This window comes from Pan paniscus, chromosome 19 (genome assembly GCF_029289425.2).
Source record: "Pan paniscus chromosome 19, NHGRI_mPanPan1-v2.0_pri, whole genome shotgun sequence".
Classification (NCBI taxonomy): domain Eukaryota; kingdom Metazoa; phylum Chordata; class Mammalia; order Primates; family Hominidae; genus Pan; species Pan paniscus.
The window spans coordinates 66942085-66960682 of record NC_073268.2 but is presented as its reverse complement, the minus strand read 5'-3'; the positions used below and the strand labels follow the sequence as shown (position 1 = coordinate 66960682).

The 18598-nt window shown below is 43.1% G+C and overlaps 2 protein-coding genes across 15 annotated transcripts in view; one reads left to right on the top strand and one right to left on the bottom strand.

Annotated features, from left to right (window-relative positions):
• The first annotated feature begins 1278 nt into the window (after positions 1-1278).
• ANKRD40CL (ANKRD40 C-terminal like) lies at positions 1279-17782 on the top strand. 2 transcript variants are annotated; one of them, XM_057300215.2, is made up of 5 exons: positions 1279-1334; positions 1782-1919; positions 4549-4629; positions 5237-5397; positions 7279-17782. In XM_057300215.2, the coding sequence occupies exons 2-5, from the start codon at positions 1880-1882 to the stop codon at positions 7420-7422; spliced, it is 426 nt and encodes a 141-aa protein (XP_057156198.1). In that variant the 5' UTR covers positions 1279-1334; positions 1782-1879; the 3' UTR covers positions 7423-17782. The 2 variants fall into 2 exon arrangements, with proteins under 2 accessions (XP_057156198.1, XP_003817484.1); XM_003817436.6 differs by lacking the exons at positions 1279-1334; positions 4549-4629 and having other exon boundaries at positions 1880-1919.
• The window catches only part of LUC7L3 (LUC7 like 3 pre-mRNA splicing factor), a 33532-nt gene continuing 30992 nt past the window's right edge, over positions 16059-18598 (bottom strand). For 3 of the 13 annotated variants that reach the window (XM_008970642.5, XM_063599267.1, XM_063599268.1), the window contains 2 exons: positions 18131-18271; positions 16059-18025 (listed from right to left, as the gene is read on the bottom strand). In XM_008970642.5, the coding sequence (XP_008968890.1) occupies positions 17835-18025; positions 18131-18271 (332 nt within the window). In that variant the 3' untranslated portion in view covers positions 16059-17834. Of the gene's footprint in view, positions 18272-18598 lie in introns of all 13 variants that reach the window. The other 10 variants (XM_008970645.6, XR_008621586.2, XM_008970644.5 and 7 more) reach the window with 10 other exon arrangements.

The window sequence follows — 18598 nt, the reverse complement described above, 5'->3', positions numbered from 1 at the left end:
GAGTGAACGTGTGAGTGAATGAGTGAATCAGTGAATGGGGAGTGAGTGAATGAATGGACCGAACAGGTGAGCAAAATGAGAATGAACTGAGGCTTTCCCTCAAGTGCCAAGCCTTTTCATCTACAGTTCCCCTGCACCTGTAGCCACACCCACTCAGGGGAGGAGGTTCAGGATGCCTTTTTTATGGCTGACCACACCCTGGCAGCCAGGCTGGCCAAAGTGCATTTTCTCAGGAGTCCAGGCCAGGGGATCCCTGCTACTTCCGCCTCTCCATTGCCCCACCCTGCCCTTCCCCTGTTCTTGCAGAAAGACACGCCAGCATGCTGGGAAGACAGCGTCGGCCTGGCAGCCAGGTGACCCAGGTCCAGTGCCAGGCCTGTGCCTGGCTGGCCACGTGACTAGTGGTAAACATTTCACTTACTAAGGCCTCAGTTTCCCTGTTTGCTCCTTTAAGCAGTTTGGCCAAATCAGTGGTTCACAGTCTTGGCTGCACATTGAAATCAGCTGGGAACCTTTCGAAAGTTCTGGGGCTCTGATTGCATCCAGACCAACTAAGTCAGACTTTATAGGGTGGGACCTGGGCATCCACGGTTTTTAAAGCTTCCCAGGTGACTTCAATGCACACCATGTTTGAGAGCCGGGGGGCTGCGATCTCCATAGCTCCCTCCAGCTTTTTTTTTTTTTTTTTTTTTGGTTTTTTGTTGTTGTTGTTTGGTTTATGGTTTTTTTTTTTAGTGTTTATTTATTTATTTATTTATTTATTTTTTGAGATGGAGTCTTGCTCTGTCACCAAGACTGGAGTGCAATGGTGTGATCTCGGCTCACTGCAACATCTGCCTCCCAGGTTCAAGCGATTCTCCTGTCTCAGCCTCCTGAGTAGCTGGGATTATAGGCGCACGTCACCACACCCAGCTAATTTTTTGTATTTTAGTAGAGACGGGGTTTCATCGAGTTGCCCAGGCTGGTCTCGAACTCCTGAGCTCCGGCAATCCACCCGCCTCAGCCTCCCAAAGTGCTAGGATTACAGGCGTGAGCCACCGCACCCAGCCAGCTCCCTCCAGTTTTTTGATGCTGAGGCCCACCCTGATGCCCCGTCTGTTTGCCCGTCTTTTGTCATTGGAGGGTTAAATGAAATGTGAGCGTTACCCGAACATCTGGGTTCCTATCTGTGCACCTCCTCCTGTCTTCAGCCTGCCTTTGAGGCAGCAGCCTCCCTGGGGACTTTGACCCTCCCCACCCATTCTTCGCTGAACCTCCTGCTCCAGCCTCTGCCTCCTCCATTTTGATGTCTACAATCAGGGGATCCAGGATCATCACCAAGGTCATTTTCCCAGGTATGGAGGGGTCTTTCTGCTTCTTTCTTGTCATGCACAGCTGCTGAGGAAGGGGCTGGGAGGAAAGACAGTGAAATGGGGAGGAGTCCATTCAAACCGAGAAACAAAGTGTTTGGTTTTTCTTACCCCTGATGTAGAAGCTACCAACCTTTTCCAAGAAAGAGGGCCTGGCCCCTTCTCGGGTCTGGCTGGGTGCCTGCTGTGCCTCTCTGGCCTCCCCTCTGAAGGGCACCATTCCCTCGGGTGAGTACTACTGGCCTGCACCGTCTTCCAGTGGAGACAGCCTGAGAAGAGAGTCTGGAGCCTTACTTCAGCACCTTCCTTCACTGGCCTCACCCTGTGCAAATCATGCCACACACTGGAGCCTCCTTTTCCCTATCTATAAAATAAAAATGACCCTGCTCTATCTCACTGGGCTGGCAAGAACACACTGTTGTTGCCTTGCAGACAGACGTGCTGAGGCTGTAGAAAGCGCTTTTTATTTGGTTGGGAGCTTGCGCATAAATGCGAGAGGGGCTGCACATCTGACGGACTAGAGGTGACTCATGGCTGAACCGGAACAGGACATCGGGGAGAAGCCAGCAGGTGAGTCTGGGAGTCCTGTTCCCAACATGGTCCTCAAGGAGGATGGGACAGGGGGCTGGGGAAGGCTGGGACACGGGTCATGCTGTGGCCAGCAGTGCCCTGTGGCCTCCGCCACTCTGCCAGTGGGGTAGTGAAGAGCAGAGCAACTAGACCAAAGGTCCTTTCAGAAGGAAGCAAGTGTCTATAGCTACAATAAATAATAATAGCAGCCGGCAATTACTGGTGCTCACAACTGCTAGGAAGTTGTACCTTCTGTGTACTTTCTCATTGACTTCTTACAATCTGGTGAGGTAGGATTGTTAACCTCATTTTCAGATCAGAGAGGTTATGTAACTTGCCCAAGGTGTCAAAGCTACTAAGTGGCAGAGGAATTCAGACCCAAATCTGCCTGAGTGCAAAGGGCATGCTTTGTGACCTCTATGAGACTCTGTCCATTCACAGAGCTGACACATTGACCACAGAAGAAAATGCTTTCAAACGTAGTGGATGGGGCAGGGAAAGTTCTCGGGCTGTGTGTTGGGTGAGTTAGCAGTGAGGCAGGAAGGCCTCGTTTCAGGTCAGGTTCTGGTATCTCTATCAGGTATCGACATCAGGTCAGGTACTGGCAGGTGGGCTGGGGCCCAGCTGCTACAGGGGCTGCCTGAGAAGGAGCCACAGCCCTGAGCCACCTCCAGGGCCCAGAATTGAAAGGCAAAGAGAAGACTGCAGATCCCTGCTCACTAGGGGAGGGGACATTATTCCTGTCCTGGGAAGGGGCTGAGTTGGGCAGGAGTGTCTCATCTCCTTGGAGGCATCTGGCAGGGTGGCACAAACAGGGCTGACTTCATAAGGCTGTGATCAGTGCAGCTGCCCAGGGCCTTGCATTCAGAAAGGCCCTGGGCTTGGGGTTCAACATTCTGTGATTGTTGACTTGAAATGTGTCATAATTTTAGCCCTGAACTTGTTTTGTAAGTGGTGTCCGATGGGACAATGGAGCATGTGCCAGGATTGGGAGTTGGAGCCTCAGCTCATACATATGGTCTCCACACCCAGACCAGCCCCACCACTGCTGTAACCCTCTGCCAGAGTCCCTCATTCCGCTGTCACCTTTGCCCAGGCAAAACAAGGATCAGAAGTTGAGGAGTGGCAGGCAGCCCTGGACACTCTCACCCACCCCCATCCAGCTAGTTGGTGCATTCAAGTGGGGAGGTCGCAATACCTTGGGCGTCACCCATTTGCCCTGGGTTAGAGCAGCGGCTGTGAGAAGGGGAAATTGGCTTCCTCTTCATTTTCCTTTTGCACTCGGCTTTGCAAATTATGTAGTTGGCCCTGGTCACATCCATATCTGGCCATTTACCAACCTGAACAAACTACTTCCCCTTTCAGCCTCAATTTTCCTGTCTGCAAATGAAAATAATAATGTGCATACCCCACAGGATTCTTTTGGGGACAGTGAGGCTTTTCTCTTTTCCAGAATGCAAGTCTGATTATGACAGCTCTCTGCTAAAAACCAGAATGGCTTGGTGGTGTTTTAGGACAAAGACCAAAACCTTTCATCTAGACTAATGCTGCCCAATAGAAATGTAATGCAAGCCACATATGTAAGTTCAAATTGCTAGTAGCCATGTTTTAAAAAGTAAAAACAGGTGAAACTAATTTTAATAATATACTTTGCCCACTATATGCAAATCATTATATCAACATATAAGTATGAAAATTTTTTATTGCCTCCAAAATCCAGGGTATATTTTACCTTATCGTGTATCTTATCTCATGTGACAAGAAGCTACGTAATTGGACTAACTGGCCCCTGCCAGCCTGTCTGACACTCAGTCCCCCCATGCTCTCTGCCCTGCAGCCATGCTGAACTCTCCACAGGGCCCTGTGAAAAGCTCTTCACCTCCTCTGCCCTCTGGATCTAGTTAAGCCTATTCATCCTTCAGATGTCAGCTCAAATAATCAACCTTCATGGAGGCCTCCCTTGACCCCTAACATGCTTTCAAAGTACTGTGTATTTCACATTCATCATGCCCCGACAACTGTGATTTCCCATTTATTAATATCTGTCTCTTCTGCTGGCCTGCAAACTCCAGGAGCACAGAGACATCTTTGGGATTTTTGAACATGATTTCCCCAGGGCTTAGCCCAGTGCCTGGTGCAAAGCAGGCTTTCAACATGTTCAGTGGATATTGTAAGAAAGAAAGAAGTACACAAAAGGCCTGGCATATGCAAAGCACTCTAAATATTCACTCCTTTCCCTTCCCTCTGGGTGAGAAAATTTCTCCTTATAAAGACACCCTCCTAACTGTATCTCTGCTAGAGAACTGAAGACATAAAGCACTCTGTGCCAAAAATATTTAAGTAAAAACTTGAGCTAAGCACAGAGATTATAAATATTTCTTCCCCAGATTACGCACCATTTAAAAATACTGTCTCAGCTCCTTTTCATGATTTGGGTGGTGATTAAAGAAAATTACTCTTCAAGACTGAAAGTCATTACTGCCCTTTTCCTGACTTGCCTTTTCCCTTGAGAAGGGGAGGATAAGCTGCAGGGCAGGAAGTGGAAGTGGGGCATCCTTGTCCTTTGTCTGGCAGACAGCCAACTGGTGAGGTATTGCTCCTTCTCAACTCTTTCCTGATTCTTTCCCAGGTGAATATAAACAAGAAGGCACAAATCCACACTTGCCAACGGACCCAAGTGATAACAAGAAACCCAGTGACACCTGTCTAGGTGAAGACTCAGCCCCTATGTGACCATGTTGCAAAGCCAAACTGACCATCTGCTTTCCATTTGGACTTTTAGTTCATACTGTATCTTCTCAGGACAGTTAAGTTGGAATACAATGCCACTGTCCTAAAAGATGGTAGAATTATCCTATTTCTGGAGGAGTGGGGGTGGTGGGTAGGAATCTCAAGAGCGATTTGCTCCTCTGCACAATAGCTTCTTTAAGGACACCAGGGCCCCCAGGGCTATACATTTCCCTGAAGCTTTCCAGATAAGCAACAAGGTATGAGCACCTGCTATGTATTGCCCAAGGGTGATGTGTTTAAATATCCATTGCATATTTTAAATCCTTGGCTGGCTTAAAGCTGCAAGCTTTCTGTTTTCAGTGGATATAACGGGGGCATACATCCCAGAGCTTGCCCAACACTCCAAGAAAAGAACCCTCAGCTAATGCAAAGTGTGTATGTGCCCATGAAAGCTCCATGTCTACTTAACAGTCAGTTTTTAGGATTATTTATGCTGTAATAATAGATATGAAAATCTCTGACGGGTATTTTGTTTCCTTTACAAACTGTATTTGAATTTATGGGTGATTTAGAGCTTGTGCTTAAAGTCAGAATTCAGAACCCCAAAGAAAATGACTTCATTGAAATTGAACTGAAGAGACAAGAACTGAGTTACCAAAACCTACTAAACGTGAGTTGCTGTGAACTGGGGATTAAACCAGAACAAGTGGAGAAGATCAGAAAGCTACCAAACACACTGCTCAGAAAGGTAAGGGTTAAGAGTTTCTAAATGCAGAATCACAGTGGGTGACATCATGTTCTCTGGAGCCAATCGTTTACACTTCTGCATTTCATGACACCAGAAATCCTGGCTGCAAAATGGCCAAACGTGGTAGCTAGGTCATTTTCAATCCGGCGCTTTTAAGATTTGCACATCTAATCCATAAACCTTTTAAAAACCTCTAAATGGTCCGATCATGGTGGCTCACACCAGTACAATCCCAGCACTTTGGGAGGCCGAGGTGGGCAGATCACAACGTCAAGAGATCAAGACTATCCTGGCCAACACGGTGAAAACCCGTCTCTACTAAAAATACAAAAGTTAGCTGGGCATGGCAGCGCGTGTCCGTAATCCCAGCTACTCAGGAGGCTGAGGCAGGAGAATTGCTTGAACCCAGGAGGAGGAGGTTGCGGTGAGCCGAGATAGCACCACTGCACTCCAGCCTGGTGACAGAGCTGACTCTGTCTCAAAAAAAACAAACCTCTGAATGACAAGTGACTCCCCAATTTAAGGCTTTAGTTCAGTGCTTTTGTCCCCACCAATCTCTGCAAAATTGACTGGTTAACATAAAATGGCATAGTCCTCAGGAAAAAAAAACAGAAACCCATCCTTGTTTGCTTAGCAAAGGGTGGGTTTGCTAAGTATTTGAAATATTAGCAAACAAAAATTGTTTTGCATTTTTATGTATTTCCCAGATTTAAAATACAGATCTTAATTTTTAATTTTGGAAAGGAAATCTTATTTCTTTGGAAATTTTTCTTTAAAGCTTTCAAAATTCCTTTGGCAATTTTGTTTTTTATTTTTTTGAGACAGGGTCTCTGTCACCCACAATAGAATGCAATGCCGTGATCATAGCTCACTGCAGCCTCGAAATCCTCGGCTCAAGTGATCCTCTCATCTTAGCCTCCAGAGTAGTTGGGACTACAGGGACACACCACCACACTCCACTAATTTCTTTTTTTTGAAATGGGTCTGGCTATATTGCCCTGGCTGTTCTCAAACCCCTGGCCTCATCCTCCTAAGTGCTGGGATAACAGGTGGTGAGCTGCTGTTCCTTTGGCAATCCTTACTGGTGTCTTGGCTTATAGTGTATATTCTTTGTAAACTAACATGTCCAGGGATGATCATGCTTTCCAGATACCTTAACCACAAAAATCTGCTGGGTGTGGTGTCTCATGCCTGTAATCCCAGCACTTTGGGAGGCCGAGGTGGGCGGATTGCTTGAGCTCAGGAATTTGAGACCAGCCTGGGCAACATGGTGAAACCCTGTCTCTACAGGAAAATACAAAAATTAGCTGGGTGTAGTAGACTTGGGAGGCTGCAGTGGAAGTGGAAGGATTGCTTGAGCCTAGGAGGTTGAAGCTGCAGTGAGCTGTGACTGTGCCACTGCACTCCAGGTTAGGTGACAGAGCGAGACCCTGTCTCAAAAAAAAATACAGAACTATCTTATGGGGACCGGGCGCAGTGGCTCACACCTGTAATCCCAGCATTTTGGGAGGTCCAGGTGGGCGGATCACCTGAAGTCAGGAGTTCAAGACCAGCCTGGCCAACATGGTGAAAACTGTCTCTATAAAAAATACAAAAATTAGCCGGGCATGATGGCGCATGTCTGAATCCCAGCTACTCAGGAGGCTGAGGGTGCAGTGAGCCAAGTGAGGCAGGAGAATCACTTGAACCCGGGAGGCGGAGGTTGCAGTGAGCCAAGATCGCATCATTGCACTCCAGCCTGGGCGACAAAAGCAAGACTCCGTCTCAAAAAAAACAATACCTTATGGGTTCAGAACCCAAGATGCTGAACAATATTAATATTAAGGTTTTCTATTACATTCAAATTTATTAAGCATGATATAATTTCTTTTCTACATTAAGGACAAAGACATTCGAAGACTGAGGAACTTTCAGGAAGTGGAACTCATTTTAATGAAAAATGGAAGCTCCAGACTGACAGAATATGTGCCATCTCTGACAGAAAGGCCCTGCTATAATAGCAAAGCTGCAAAAATGACTTATTAAATACTCCCAGGAATGGCCGGGCATGGTGGCTCACGCCTGTAATCCCAGCACTTTAGGAAGCCAAGGTGGGCAGATCACTTGAGGTCAGGAGTTCTAGACCAGCCTGGCCAACATATAGTGAAACCCAGTCTCTACTAAAAAAAATACAAAAATTAGCTAGGTGTGGTGGCGCACACCTGTAGTCCCAGCTACATGGGAAGCTGAGGCAGGAGAATCACCTGAACCCAGGAGGCAGAGGTTGCAGTGAGCTGAGATTGCGCCACTGCACTCCAGCCTGGCGACAGAGCAAGACTCTGTCTCTCAAAATAAATAAATAAATAAATAAATAATCAATCCCAGGAATTAAAAAACTGAAATCATTATTTCACAAATAATGAAGTCTGGATGCATATACCAGTTTGGCTAACTTCATGTTTGAACTGTGAGAAATTATTATGTTTCGTCATCTCCAATTTCTCTGGGCTGGGAGAAGAGTTAAGTTTAGGGTTTTGACAAATAGCTATAAAAACCATCGCAAGGTATGATACTTACACCAAGGGCAGTTTATTTTGTAGAGTTGTGCCTTAATCCTGATGTGTGCTTTATAAGATTCAGTCAGGACAAATGGCCAGAGTCTCTTCAGGTGAACCCACATGGGCAGGGTGAGGTGATGGTGCTGGGAAAGCCAGGACCCACTTGGCAACACAAGTTCTATCAGTGTCCGCCCCCTCTCCACCTTTTTTTTTTTTTTTTTTTTTTTGAGACAGAGTTTCACTCTGTTGCCTATGCTGGAGTGCAATGGCACAATCTCAGCTCACTGCCAAGTTCAAGCGATTCTCATGCCTCAGCCTCCCAAGTAGCTGGAATTACAGGCACACACCACCACGCCCAGCTAATTTTTGTATTTTTAGTAGAGATGGGGTTTCACCATGTTGCCCAGGCTGGTCTTGAACTCCTGACCTAAGGTGATCCACCCGCCTCGGCCTCCCAAAGTACTGGGATTACAGGTGTGAGCCACTGTGCTCAGGCCCCCCAACCCTTTTTTTTTTTTCTGAGACGGAGTCTTGCTCTGTCGTCCAGGCTGGAGTGCAGTGGCGCGATCTCGGTTCACTGCAACCTCTGCCTCCTGGGTTCAAGGGATTCTCCTGCCTCAGCCTCCTGAGTCGCTGGGACTATAGGCATGTGCCACCACACCTGGCTAATTTTTGTATTTTTAGTGGAGATGGGGTTTCACCATGTTGGCCAGGATGGCCTCCAACTGTGACCCCAAGTGATCTCTTGGCCTCCCAAAGTGCTGGGATTACAGGCATAAGCCACTGTGCCCGGCCAATTGTCCTCATTTTTAAACGTGTCCCATACTATCACTTCCTGTTTACACCTTTTTAAACTCATCTACAAAATGGCATGATTTCTGAGTTGAGTAAATAACTCCTTTTTTTTTTTTTTCTTTTTTGAGAGGGAGTCTTACTCTGTGACCCAGGCTGGAGTGCAGTGGCGCGGTCTCGGCTTACTGCAACCTCCGCCACCCGGGTTCAAGCGATTCTCCTGCCTCAGCCTCTCAAGTGGCTGGGATTACAGGCATGCTCCACAATGCCTGGCTAATTTTGGTAATTTTAGTAGAGATGGGGTTTCGCCATGTTGGACAGGTTGGTCTCAAACTCCTGACCTCAAGTGATCCGCCCGCCTCAGCCTCCCAAAGTGCTGGGATTACAGGTGTGAGGCACCGCATCTGTCCAAGTATTTTTTAAATTTTATTTTTTAAGACGAGGTCTTGGCCGGGCGCAGTGGCTCACATCTGTAATCCCAGCTACTCAGGAGGCTGAGGCAGGAGAATCGCTTGAACCTGGGAGGTAGAGGTTGCAATGAGCCCAGATCGCGCCACTGCACTCCAGCCTGGGAGACAGAGCAAGTCTCCGTTTAAAAAAAAAAAAAAAAAAGACGAGGTCTCGCTATGTTGGCCAGGCTGGTCTGGAACTCCTGGGCTCAAGTGATCCTCCCACCTCGGCCTCCCAAAGTGCTAGGATTACAGAGGTGACCACCATGCCCAGCCAATAACGATTAATACCTTTGAGGCTATTTTTAACATACCACTTACAGAACAGGCGAGGCACAGCCCATGCCACTGGTCTGTGAAATAAGCTGAAAAACCAGCTGGTGCCCTCACTAACATCTGAAGTGAGCTGTCATCACATCCCATGCTACGTTCCTCCCTAACACACTCCCTAGGATCCTTCCGGGTCAGCTCCCTTGCCAAATTCTAGTTAATAACTCTGCTTGCACCTTGTATGGGCTCATGCAATGGCTTGACCCTATCTACCCACTTTTATTCACACACACCACACTGTCACTTCTTTACACACCTGTTCCTCCTAGACCACGAAGTCATCTCTAAACCTTGTGGGAGAGGTATACATAAAATACCAGAACTCCTTATGGCCAAGCATGTCTTACTTGCATCCCAGCACATGCCATTAGCCACTGTTCCTTCAACTCCAATTTCTCAGTAGCTCAACTTTGATGAAGGGCAGCGGACACATAGGCAGCACGTCAAGACTTCCCTTACCCAACTGTTCAAAACAGAGAAAAATGGTTCCAATAGTAAGAAGTGTCCTGTTTCATTCAGAAAACGTCATGTGGGACCATCTGCAACTTGCTTAGCATTTACGGCCTCCTGTGACAAGGTGACAGAAGCACTTCAGGTCAGCATCTAAATTGCTTATTTTTTTTTAATTTTGAGGGCAGGCACAGTGGCTCACGCCTGTAATCCCAGGAGTTCAAGTTTAGCTTGAGCAACATAGCAAGACCTCTCTAAAAAAAAAAAAAAAAAAAGAAAGAAAAACTTTGGGGGGTGCATATCACTGTTACCCAGGCTTGAGTGCATGATCTCGGCTCACTGTGCAACCTGTCTCGTAGGTTCAAGTGATTCTCATGCCTCAGCCACCCAAGTGGCTGGGATTACAGGCATGCATCACCATGCCCAGCTAATTTTTAAAAATAATTTTGACAAAGTTTTGCCATGTTGGCCAGGCTGGTGTCGAACTCCTGGCTTCATGTGATGTGCCCGCTTTGGTCTCCCAAAGTGTTGAAATTACAGGTGTGAGCCACTGCGCCCAGCCAAAACTCATTTTCTATAACACAAATAAGTCTTAAGGCTGCAGATTATCAGTAAAACAAAATTTGAAGAGCTTCAAGAGTAATTTGATTAGTTTTCACCTCACACATCGATTATAAAAAACTAATCCCTGAGTAAGGTGCAATTCCAACTCATTTTATTTACTTATTTTGAGACAGAGTTTTACTGTGTTGCCCAGGCTGGAGTGCAGTGGCATGATCTTGGCTCACTGCAACCTCTGCCTCCCGGGTTCAAGCAATTCTCCTGCCTGTCTCCTAAGTAGCTGGGACTACAGGTGCCCACCACCATGCCCGCTAATTTTTTTTTTTTTTTTTGTATTTTTAGTAGAGATGGGTTTTCACTATGTTGGCCAGGCTGGTCTTGAACTCCTGACCTCGTCCCACCTCGGCCTCCCAAAGTGCTGGGGATTACAGGGGTGAGCCACCAGGCCCAGCCTATTTTTTTTTTTTTTTGAGACAGTCTGTGTCACCCAGGCTGGAGTGCAGTGGTGTGATCTCAGCTCACTGCAACCTCCGCCTCCCAGGTTCAATTCTCCTGCCTCAGCCTCCCAAGTAGCTGGGACTACAGTGCCCGCCACCACACCCAGCTAATTTTTTTTTTTTTTTTAGTAGAGACAGGGTTTCACTATGTTGGCCAGGCAGGTCTTGAACTCCTGACCTCATGATCTGACTGCCTCGGCCTCCCAAAGTGCTGGGATTACAAGCGTGAGCCACCGCGCCCAGCCAATTCCACTGATTCTAAAATGGCCTTAAGTGAAATTAATCATGTACCAAAATGCCATCCTAAGAAGTCTCAGAACTATTTAGGTTAAAATATGAAATGACCTAGAATTCTTAGTTGTTCATTAACTCTGTGCACTTTCAACTAATAGGGTGATTAGTAACTCAACAGCACCACCCCTGTCCACTCCCCTTTCAGAAGTCCTGTATACAAGGCACAGCCCTGAGGGTGCCACTGCTGCAGTGAGGACAGATTCCATAGCGGAGGGAGCTGGAGCTGCACCTATTTTGTTCTTGGTGTATCCAAAGGTATCAGTCACTCCACAGCACATAGGAGCACTCGGGGATGTGTCGGACGAACTCATAGCCAAGCCCTATGCTCATACTGAGGGGATCCAAGTCTCACCTGGAGCATAGTTGAGGGGTAACAGGGCTGCTGTAAACTGACGTAGGGCCTTAGTTATATGAACCTTATGAATCTGCCAATTCAAATTTCAGTCACTTTCCTCTTTTTAAAGAGTAAACATTTTTGTGTTCACAGTACCCCTACTAAAATTAGAACAAGGCCAAAGCAGCAGCCTCTCTGAGGTAACAACCTAACTTGGGCCAGGGGAAGGAGTACAGCACAGTAAAGCAGTTTTCTTTCCCAGAATGGCATAAATCTGAGAAAAGCTTCTTTGGAAGCTGTTTAGACAGGAAAACAAAACCATCAGCTCCCTGGCTGGCAGACAAGTAGAAACTATGTTAAGATGAAAATAAGGTATCACACAGAAAACATATTTAGATTTTGTTTCCTTTTTTTTTTTTTTTTTTTTTTTGAGACGGAGTCTTGCTCTTGTCGCCGTTTCCAGCTTTTTAAGAGTTACAATTAAGACCTCAATTTGAAGACTGGGCGCGGTGGCTCATACCTGTAATCCCAGCACTTTGGGAGGCCAGGGTGGGCCTGATCATTTGAGGTCAGGAGTTTTGAGACCAGCCTGGACAACATGGTGAAACACTATCTCTACTAAAAAATACAAAAAAAATGAGCCAGGTGTGGTGATGCGAAGCTGTAATCCCAGCTACTTGGGAGGCTGAGGCACGAGAATGGCTTGAACCCAGGAGGCGGAAGATGCAGTGAGCTGAGCTCGTGCCACTGCACTCCAGCCTGGGTGACAAGACAGAGACCCTGTCTCAAACAAAATAAAACCTTAAATTGGGCACTCAAGAAACAGCATCTTTAAATTTGTCACTCACTGATGGTTAATTTTACGAAATACACTACAGCTTATATATCAGTAACTACCTACACCAAGACTTTTTTCCCACTCTTCTTAAACTTAAATTTTATTAAGAAATATCATACATACAAAAGCACATAAACATACAGCTTAAAAAAGGAAATGCCCACAGGGCTTCAGAAATAGACCCTCACCAGTTCTTCTGAAGACCCCTGTGCCCTCATGATCACCTCTCCCTCCATCAAAACGGCTAACATTAAATTTTGTCTTAATCGTTTCCTTTTATCATGTATTTGACAGCCTGTTTTTGACTTTCATTGAAATGGAACCATAGTGATGTATTCTTCTGTGACTTGCTTTTTTTGATCCTTCTATTGTTGAGTTTTGTCCATGTTCACACACATAGCTGCAGTTCAGTTTCACTTCTGTGGAATTCCACTGTTGGAATATACCACAGTATTTATCCAACACACTGTTGGTGGACACTTGGGATCTTCCCAGGTTTTTTCTTCTTTTCTTCCTATTACACACAAATGCTTAAATCCATCCCCTGGTACGCATGTGTAAGAGTTTCTCTAGATTATGTATCCGGGAATGAATGGCTACAAGAGAGGTTATGGCACACCCACTTATACCAAATTGTTTCCCGTTTCCCAAAGTTGTTGTTTCTAAACATTCTTAAATCTGTTGACAAATGACCTATTTGGGATGGCTGAGGGGAAGAAATAGATCAGCTACAAAACTCTTGAATTTTTAAAATAGTAAATTCAAAATTCTGATACAACAATGAAAAATACATTTACTTCTCTGCTTTGGCTTACTTGAAATGTACTTTTTAAAACTACAGGTTCAACTTAAAAGTGCTGTCTCCTTTATCTCAAAATAAATGTTTCTACATATTACCAGGTAAAAACAGCAAGACTCAGAACATACGGGTATACCGTCATATATTTTGAAAGATCTATACATATATGTTTATATTTCCTCCCACCTCCCATCTCCCCACAAAGAAAACAACTTGGAAGAATAACTGTTAACAGCAGCAAGCTCCTGCAGAGGAAAAACAGAGAAATAGGAGTAGTAGGAAACATAGATCACTGAACACTTTTTTTTTTAAACCATGGGCAACATTACAATTATAATACAAAATTCCAAAAGTAGACCTAGGGTTCTTTCACAAACAACTAAAAAATCCCTCAGGAAATCAAACTTGAAAACCAATCCTGAATGAAGTCCGATCCCACAGAATTGTATACATAATAACTTCAAGTGTTTTTTGTTTCATGCACATTATCAGATGTTTAAAAACATATTCACATAGCCCATCTGCAATGCATTTTTAAAAACAGAATGGATGAGGGCTCAGAGAACTTCCACCATAAAAATTTTCAGTTCTTACAAGTCTGAAAACTTTAATCAGAAGGTGGCTGAGCTCAACCAATATGTGGTCCAAGTGTTCTCAGACCTCAGAAATAAGGTTGGTTATCCTCTGTGACACTAACTATATTTAAGGAACCAGAATGCCTAAGGAGAGGGAGTAAAAATATCTGAGCTGAGCAATATGACTAGGTTATTATAAGCTCAAGATCAAGAAAAGAAGAAGGATGTTTCAACCCAAACTGAAAAATGAATGGACTGTGTTTGAAGGGGAAAAAAAAAAAACGTTTTAACAAAAAGGGGCATGATATATATTATCTCTACATTCCAGAGGAGAGGATGTCTTGAGCAGCAGACTGGTCGGTCCTCTTGAAAGGCTCAATGAAAATTAAACTATTGGACCAGTGCTAATACAGTTTGATGACCGACAAAAGTTTACCCAATTTGTTTTATACTAATGAACTGTTATTTAAGAGGTCTTTGTCTTTTAGAGATACATGCTGAATTATTTACAGATTAAATGGTGTGTCTGAGACTTGCTCGAAAATAATAGAAAACAGTGGATACAAATACAATCACTCATGAAGTATAAAAGTGGTCATGAGTCTTGTTGGTGATGAGTTAACAGAGGTTAATCATATTGTTCCTCTTTTGTGTATGTCTTTAAATTTCCAAAATAAAGTTTTTTTTTTAAGACCAACTGATTGCAGATTCCAAACTTACCAAGCAATCTGATTGATTAAAACTGGTTTGCTCCCCTTAAAGACTTTCCAAAGAGAAAATACATATTCACCAACTAATAACTTTTTGGTCTGCATGGCAGAAATGTTTGTTTCTTCTAGTGAACTGGTCTCAATACTGGATTCTTGTGAGCTGGTTAGCAAGAATCAGTTCCTCTTCAGTCACATCAATTTTGGGTGTAAAATTCAACTTCTACGTCTCTCTCCGTAACTAAAGCCAGGCCTTAGTCATAGATGTCCTGGGGAGGCAGGTCCTCCTCCCACCGCCCCCAAATCCCAGGTAACTTCAATAGTTACAATATATCTAAGTGTCCATAGAGGAAGCCTTTTCATATGAACTAATTATTATACTTCATTTAAGTTAGACGTTGATTCTAGATGAGGCAGAGCAGAACAAATCTGGTATTTTAGTAACTTCCTAGATTTTTTATTACTTAGGGACAGAATATGGTTTAAAAACTATCACTTTAAGTCCTTTGCTGCTACAACCACAATCCTGTCAAACTACACAAAGCAGTGCCTGGGAGCTATCTTTGTGTTAGATTTTACTTCCCATTTTATCTTAATCCTCATGTGAATTATCTCTTACAAATTCAGAGATAACCCATTCATCTATTGCTGCATCTCCAGGATCAGCTAGGGAGCCAGGAGGGCTCTGTCTCCACAGCATTTTTTCATACAGAGCCTCTGAAGTGGGGGCAGCTTCATTATTTTTCAAAGTTTGGTGGAAGAGATTTTAGTAAATTCTTTAACAATTCATTATGCCTATTAGAATGAACACAGTGGCTTAACAGGCACTGGACCATGAGGCAGAGACCTAGCAACTCCATAAACATGAAGCCACAGGACCCTCCCTGGATAAGTCATTTAACACACTGTTTCTTTACCTATAAACTGATAGCAGTATTTGCAAGTTATAAACCACAAGGAATTGCTATGATATATATGTATGTGTGTATATACGTAGCTGGAGAGAATACTTTTATACAGTTGAAGAAGCTGGCTATAGATAGAAACATGCTGCCAGTTTTCCTAGATGTGACACAAAAATAATCACTTGGGGGGGGGAAAACCCTTGCCATATATACTACACACCCTATACACAAATACATTTATAAACTGACACAACCGGGTTAATCTTGATACAGGACTTAACAAAAACTAGCTCTTGAATGCTTTTCTACATCATCCCATAGCTAGCCAGCTACAGAGTGCTTGTCAGAAGGATACTTAGAATTTTCTACTAAATGAATCTCTCAGGGATGTAAAAATATATTCTAGTTCACTGCACATCTTTGCTATTAAAAGCAAAATTCAAATTTATTCATAACCACCTAAAATTGAAGCACCATTATTTAAAACATTAGAAAGTCTATAAAAATTAGTCTTAAACAGAACAGATTGGATAAAACTGTACACCAACACCTCTAGTAATAGTGTAACTCTTGTATTTAAAACAGGGGACTAGTTCAGAGTCAATAACTTTATTAGAAAAAGATTAATACTAAAACTTTTCAATGACAGAGACAATCAACTTTGTAACAGAAAGTCAGAGATACTTTATTTTTACTTCTAAATCCAAAGGCTAAGTAGAGCAGAGTTGTAAAAATGAAATCCCACTTAGTCTGATTCACACGAATACTAACGTTTAATCCTGTTTTCAAAGTCCAAGATTGAAAACTTGCAATTAAACACTGAGCAAGCCACATGTTTAAGTAATATTTCTTAAAAAGTCTTAAAGAAAAAAGTATGATACAGGACCTAAGTTTTCAGTGGCATATATACTATTAACACATGTTCTGAAATCTGGTAGGTCACATCAGTCCTGAATTAACTTTTAATAATAATAATAATAATAAAAAAACTAACTGAGCTTTATACTTTTTCTATGCCACTATAGCTTTCTTTCACCTCATTTTTTAAATGTCGATCTTCACTTTATGCCGTTCTCAGTATTCTTCCAAAAATCTTCGAACAGTAGTCCTACAACGCAAAATTTGGGGAAAAATGATAATTAGACAACATGTAAAAGGCCAATTTTTATGAGAAAGTGTTGGCCCAGTCACTAACTGCTAATTAACATGTGTACATGGAATGCTTGTATTCTTTTTAATTATCAAGACATCAGTGTGGTTCTTAAAGCCATGTGCCTGTGTATGCTTGCCTAAGTGTGAATGACACACACAGACATAACCTTACATTGCTTTCCCAAAAGGGGAATGCCACCAACAAATCAACTAATTGGTACTTCCTTTCATTAGGAATATTTTGTCCCACGCCACTAGCCCACAGAATGAAGTTTACAGGTTTTAAGAACACTTACAGTACCTAACTTTTAATATTTCTTTAAAAACCCAAATTCGTTCTATATAGTGCATCAGTTCTTTGATTTCACAAATTGAAGGTGTCTGTCCTTGCTATTCACACTACTGCTTTAAATGTATCAGCCAGTGAGTGACTTCCTACATACCTATGGCTGACTGCAAATTCTCCTACACAGTAGGAAATATTAAGCACATACCTCTTATAGACTTGAGAATTGCATTGAGTGTAACAAGGCGAATAATATGAAGTGTTTATTGTATTTAAAATTCTTTAAAGATATCTAATTCTGGCCACCACTGCAGCCCTACATACAGTTGAAAAAAAATTCCATTCTGTTAACATTTGTTTTATAAGTTTTCACGCAATACACAAAAAACCCCTCTGCACTTCTTGTAAAGAACAAAAAAGATACACAACAGTTAAGCGTAAAGATCACAGGCAATAGCATTCAAACATGGATGTGGGTAGAGAAAGGAGTACCTGGCATGAGTACCTGCTTAGTTTGACTGAATCCTTGATTTTTAATTTGGCTTTTCATGGGCCGCTCACAACACCAACGCTGTGTGAGGTATGGTAGTCAGCTGCAATAATTCATAAACCCTACACTTCCATCAATCCAATGCTACTGGCTCTCGAGTTACAGAACAAACTGCATTAGAATGCAAGGCAATAAAGCAAAAAACTAGAAACATCCTTGACAAAGAAATACTAGCAGTTTAATTAAAACAAAGTAGTCCAACATGTGCCTCCGAAATATTTAAGTTTTTAAAGCATATGTCTCTGCCAATGTACCAACACAAGATGGACTTAATACCAAAAAGAAAAAAAAAACAGTTCAACCTTTTTATTAAAAAAAAAAAAAAGAAATGACATCAAAATCCCTAAAAAAAGGATAATTAACTTTTCAATGGCGACTATATTACAAATGTGGGCGATAATTTCCAAAGAGGCACACTAATGGGGGCACGAGTCTGCTACAAAATAGCTGAGACAAAACAATGTACCTCAAAATGTTTTGCAGGACTACACTGTCTTTTCCTTCAGAAGAGGCTTTTGTATGTCTTCTTACTCGGCTTAGTTCCATCTTCATCTGTGCATACTTACGCTGCACTGTCAAACAGTAACAAAAAGCCCTAATCAAAGTGAGAAACAATACACTTACCTCTGTCTGATCTGAGGTCTTATCAGATCAGTTTTAATTGGACTGAGTGTCACCTTCAGATTTAATGTCTTCACTGGTCCCATTGACCTCATTCTTAGTATCACTTTCCTTCGATTCAGTGTTTGTGTCTTCACTCTGCTTTTCTCGACTACCGGACTTCACACTACTTTTTTTATCATCAGATCCCCTCTTTTCTGCCATAAAAGAAGACATTGACCATGGATTTTAAAGTAAAATACAATAAAGACATGATTTTGAAAAAAAGTGAAACAACTGAGAGATGAGAGACGATCATTTCCCACAGACTACAAGCAACGGTTTGGTGAATTTACCAAAGGGATAAAATTTGTAATATATGAGAGAGAAGGCAGGAAGGGGAATTCAATGAAGCAAAAGGTAAAATAGTGGGTAAATTCTCTCAATTGGTGAGAAGCTATTAAGCACATTGCAGAATATAATATTTAAGTAAATTTCATTGTCGGTAAAAAACATCAAAAAGCACTGGGAAAGGTATAAAAGAC

Bases quoted from the DNA above. Each gene is read 5' to 3' on its own strand.
- ANKRD40CL (XM_057300215.2), top strand. From the start codon at position 1,880: ATGGCTGAACCGGAACAGGACATCGGGGAGAAGCCAGCAG. The intron at 1,920-4,548 runs GTGAGTCTGGGA...ATTCTTTCCCAG, and splicing joins CATCGGGGAGAAGCCAGCAG to GTGAATATAAACAAGAAGGC. The intron at 4,630-5,236 runs GTGAAGACTCAG...TTGTGCTTAAAG, and splicing joins ACCCAGTGACACCTGTCTAG to TCAGAATTCAGAACCCCAAA.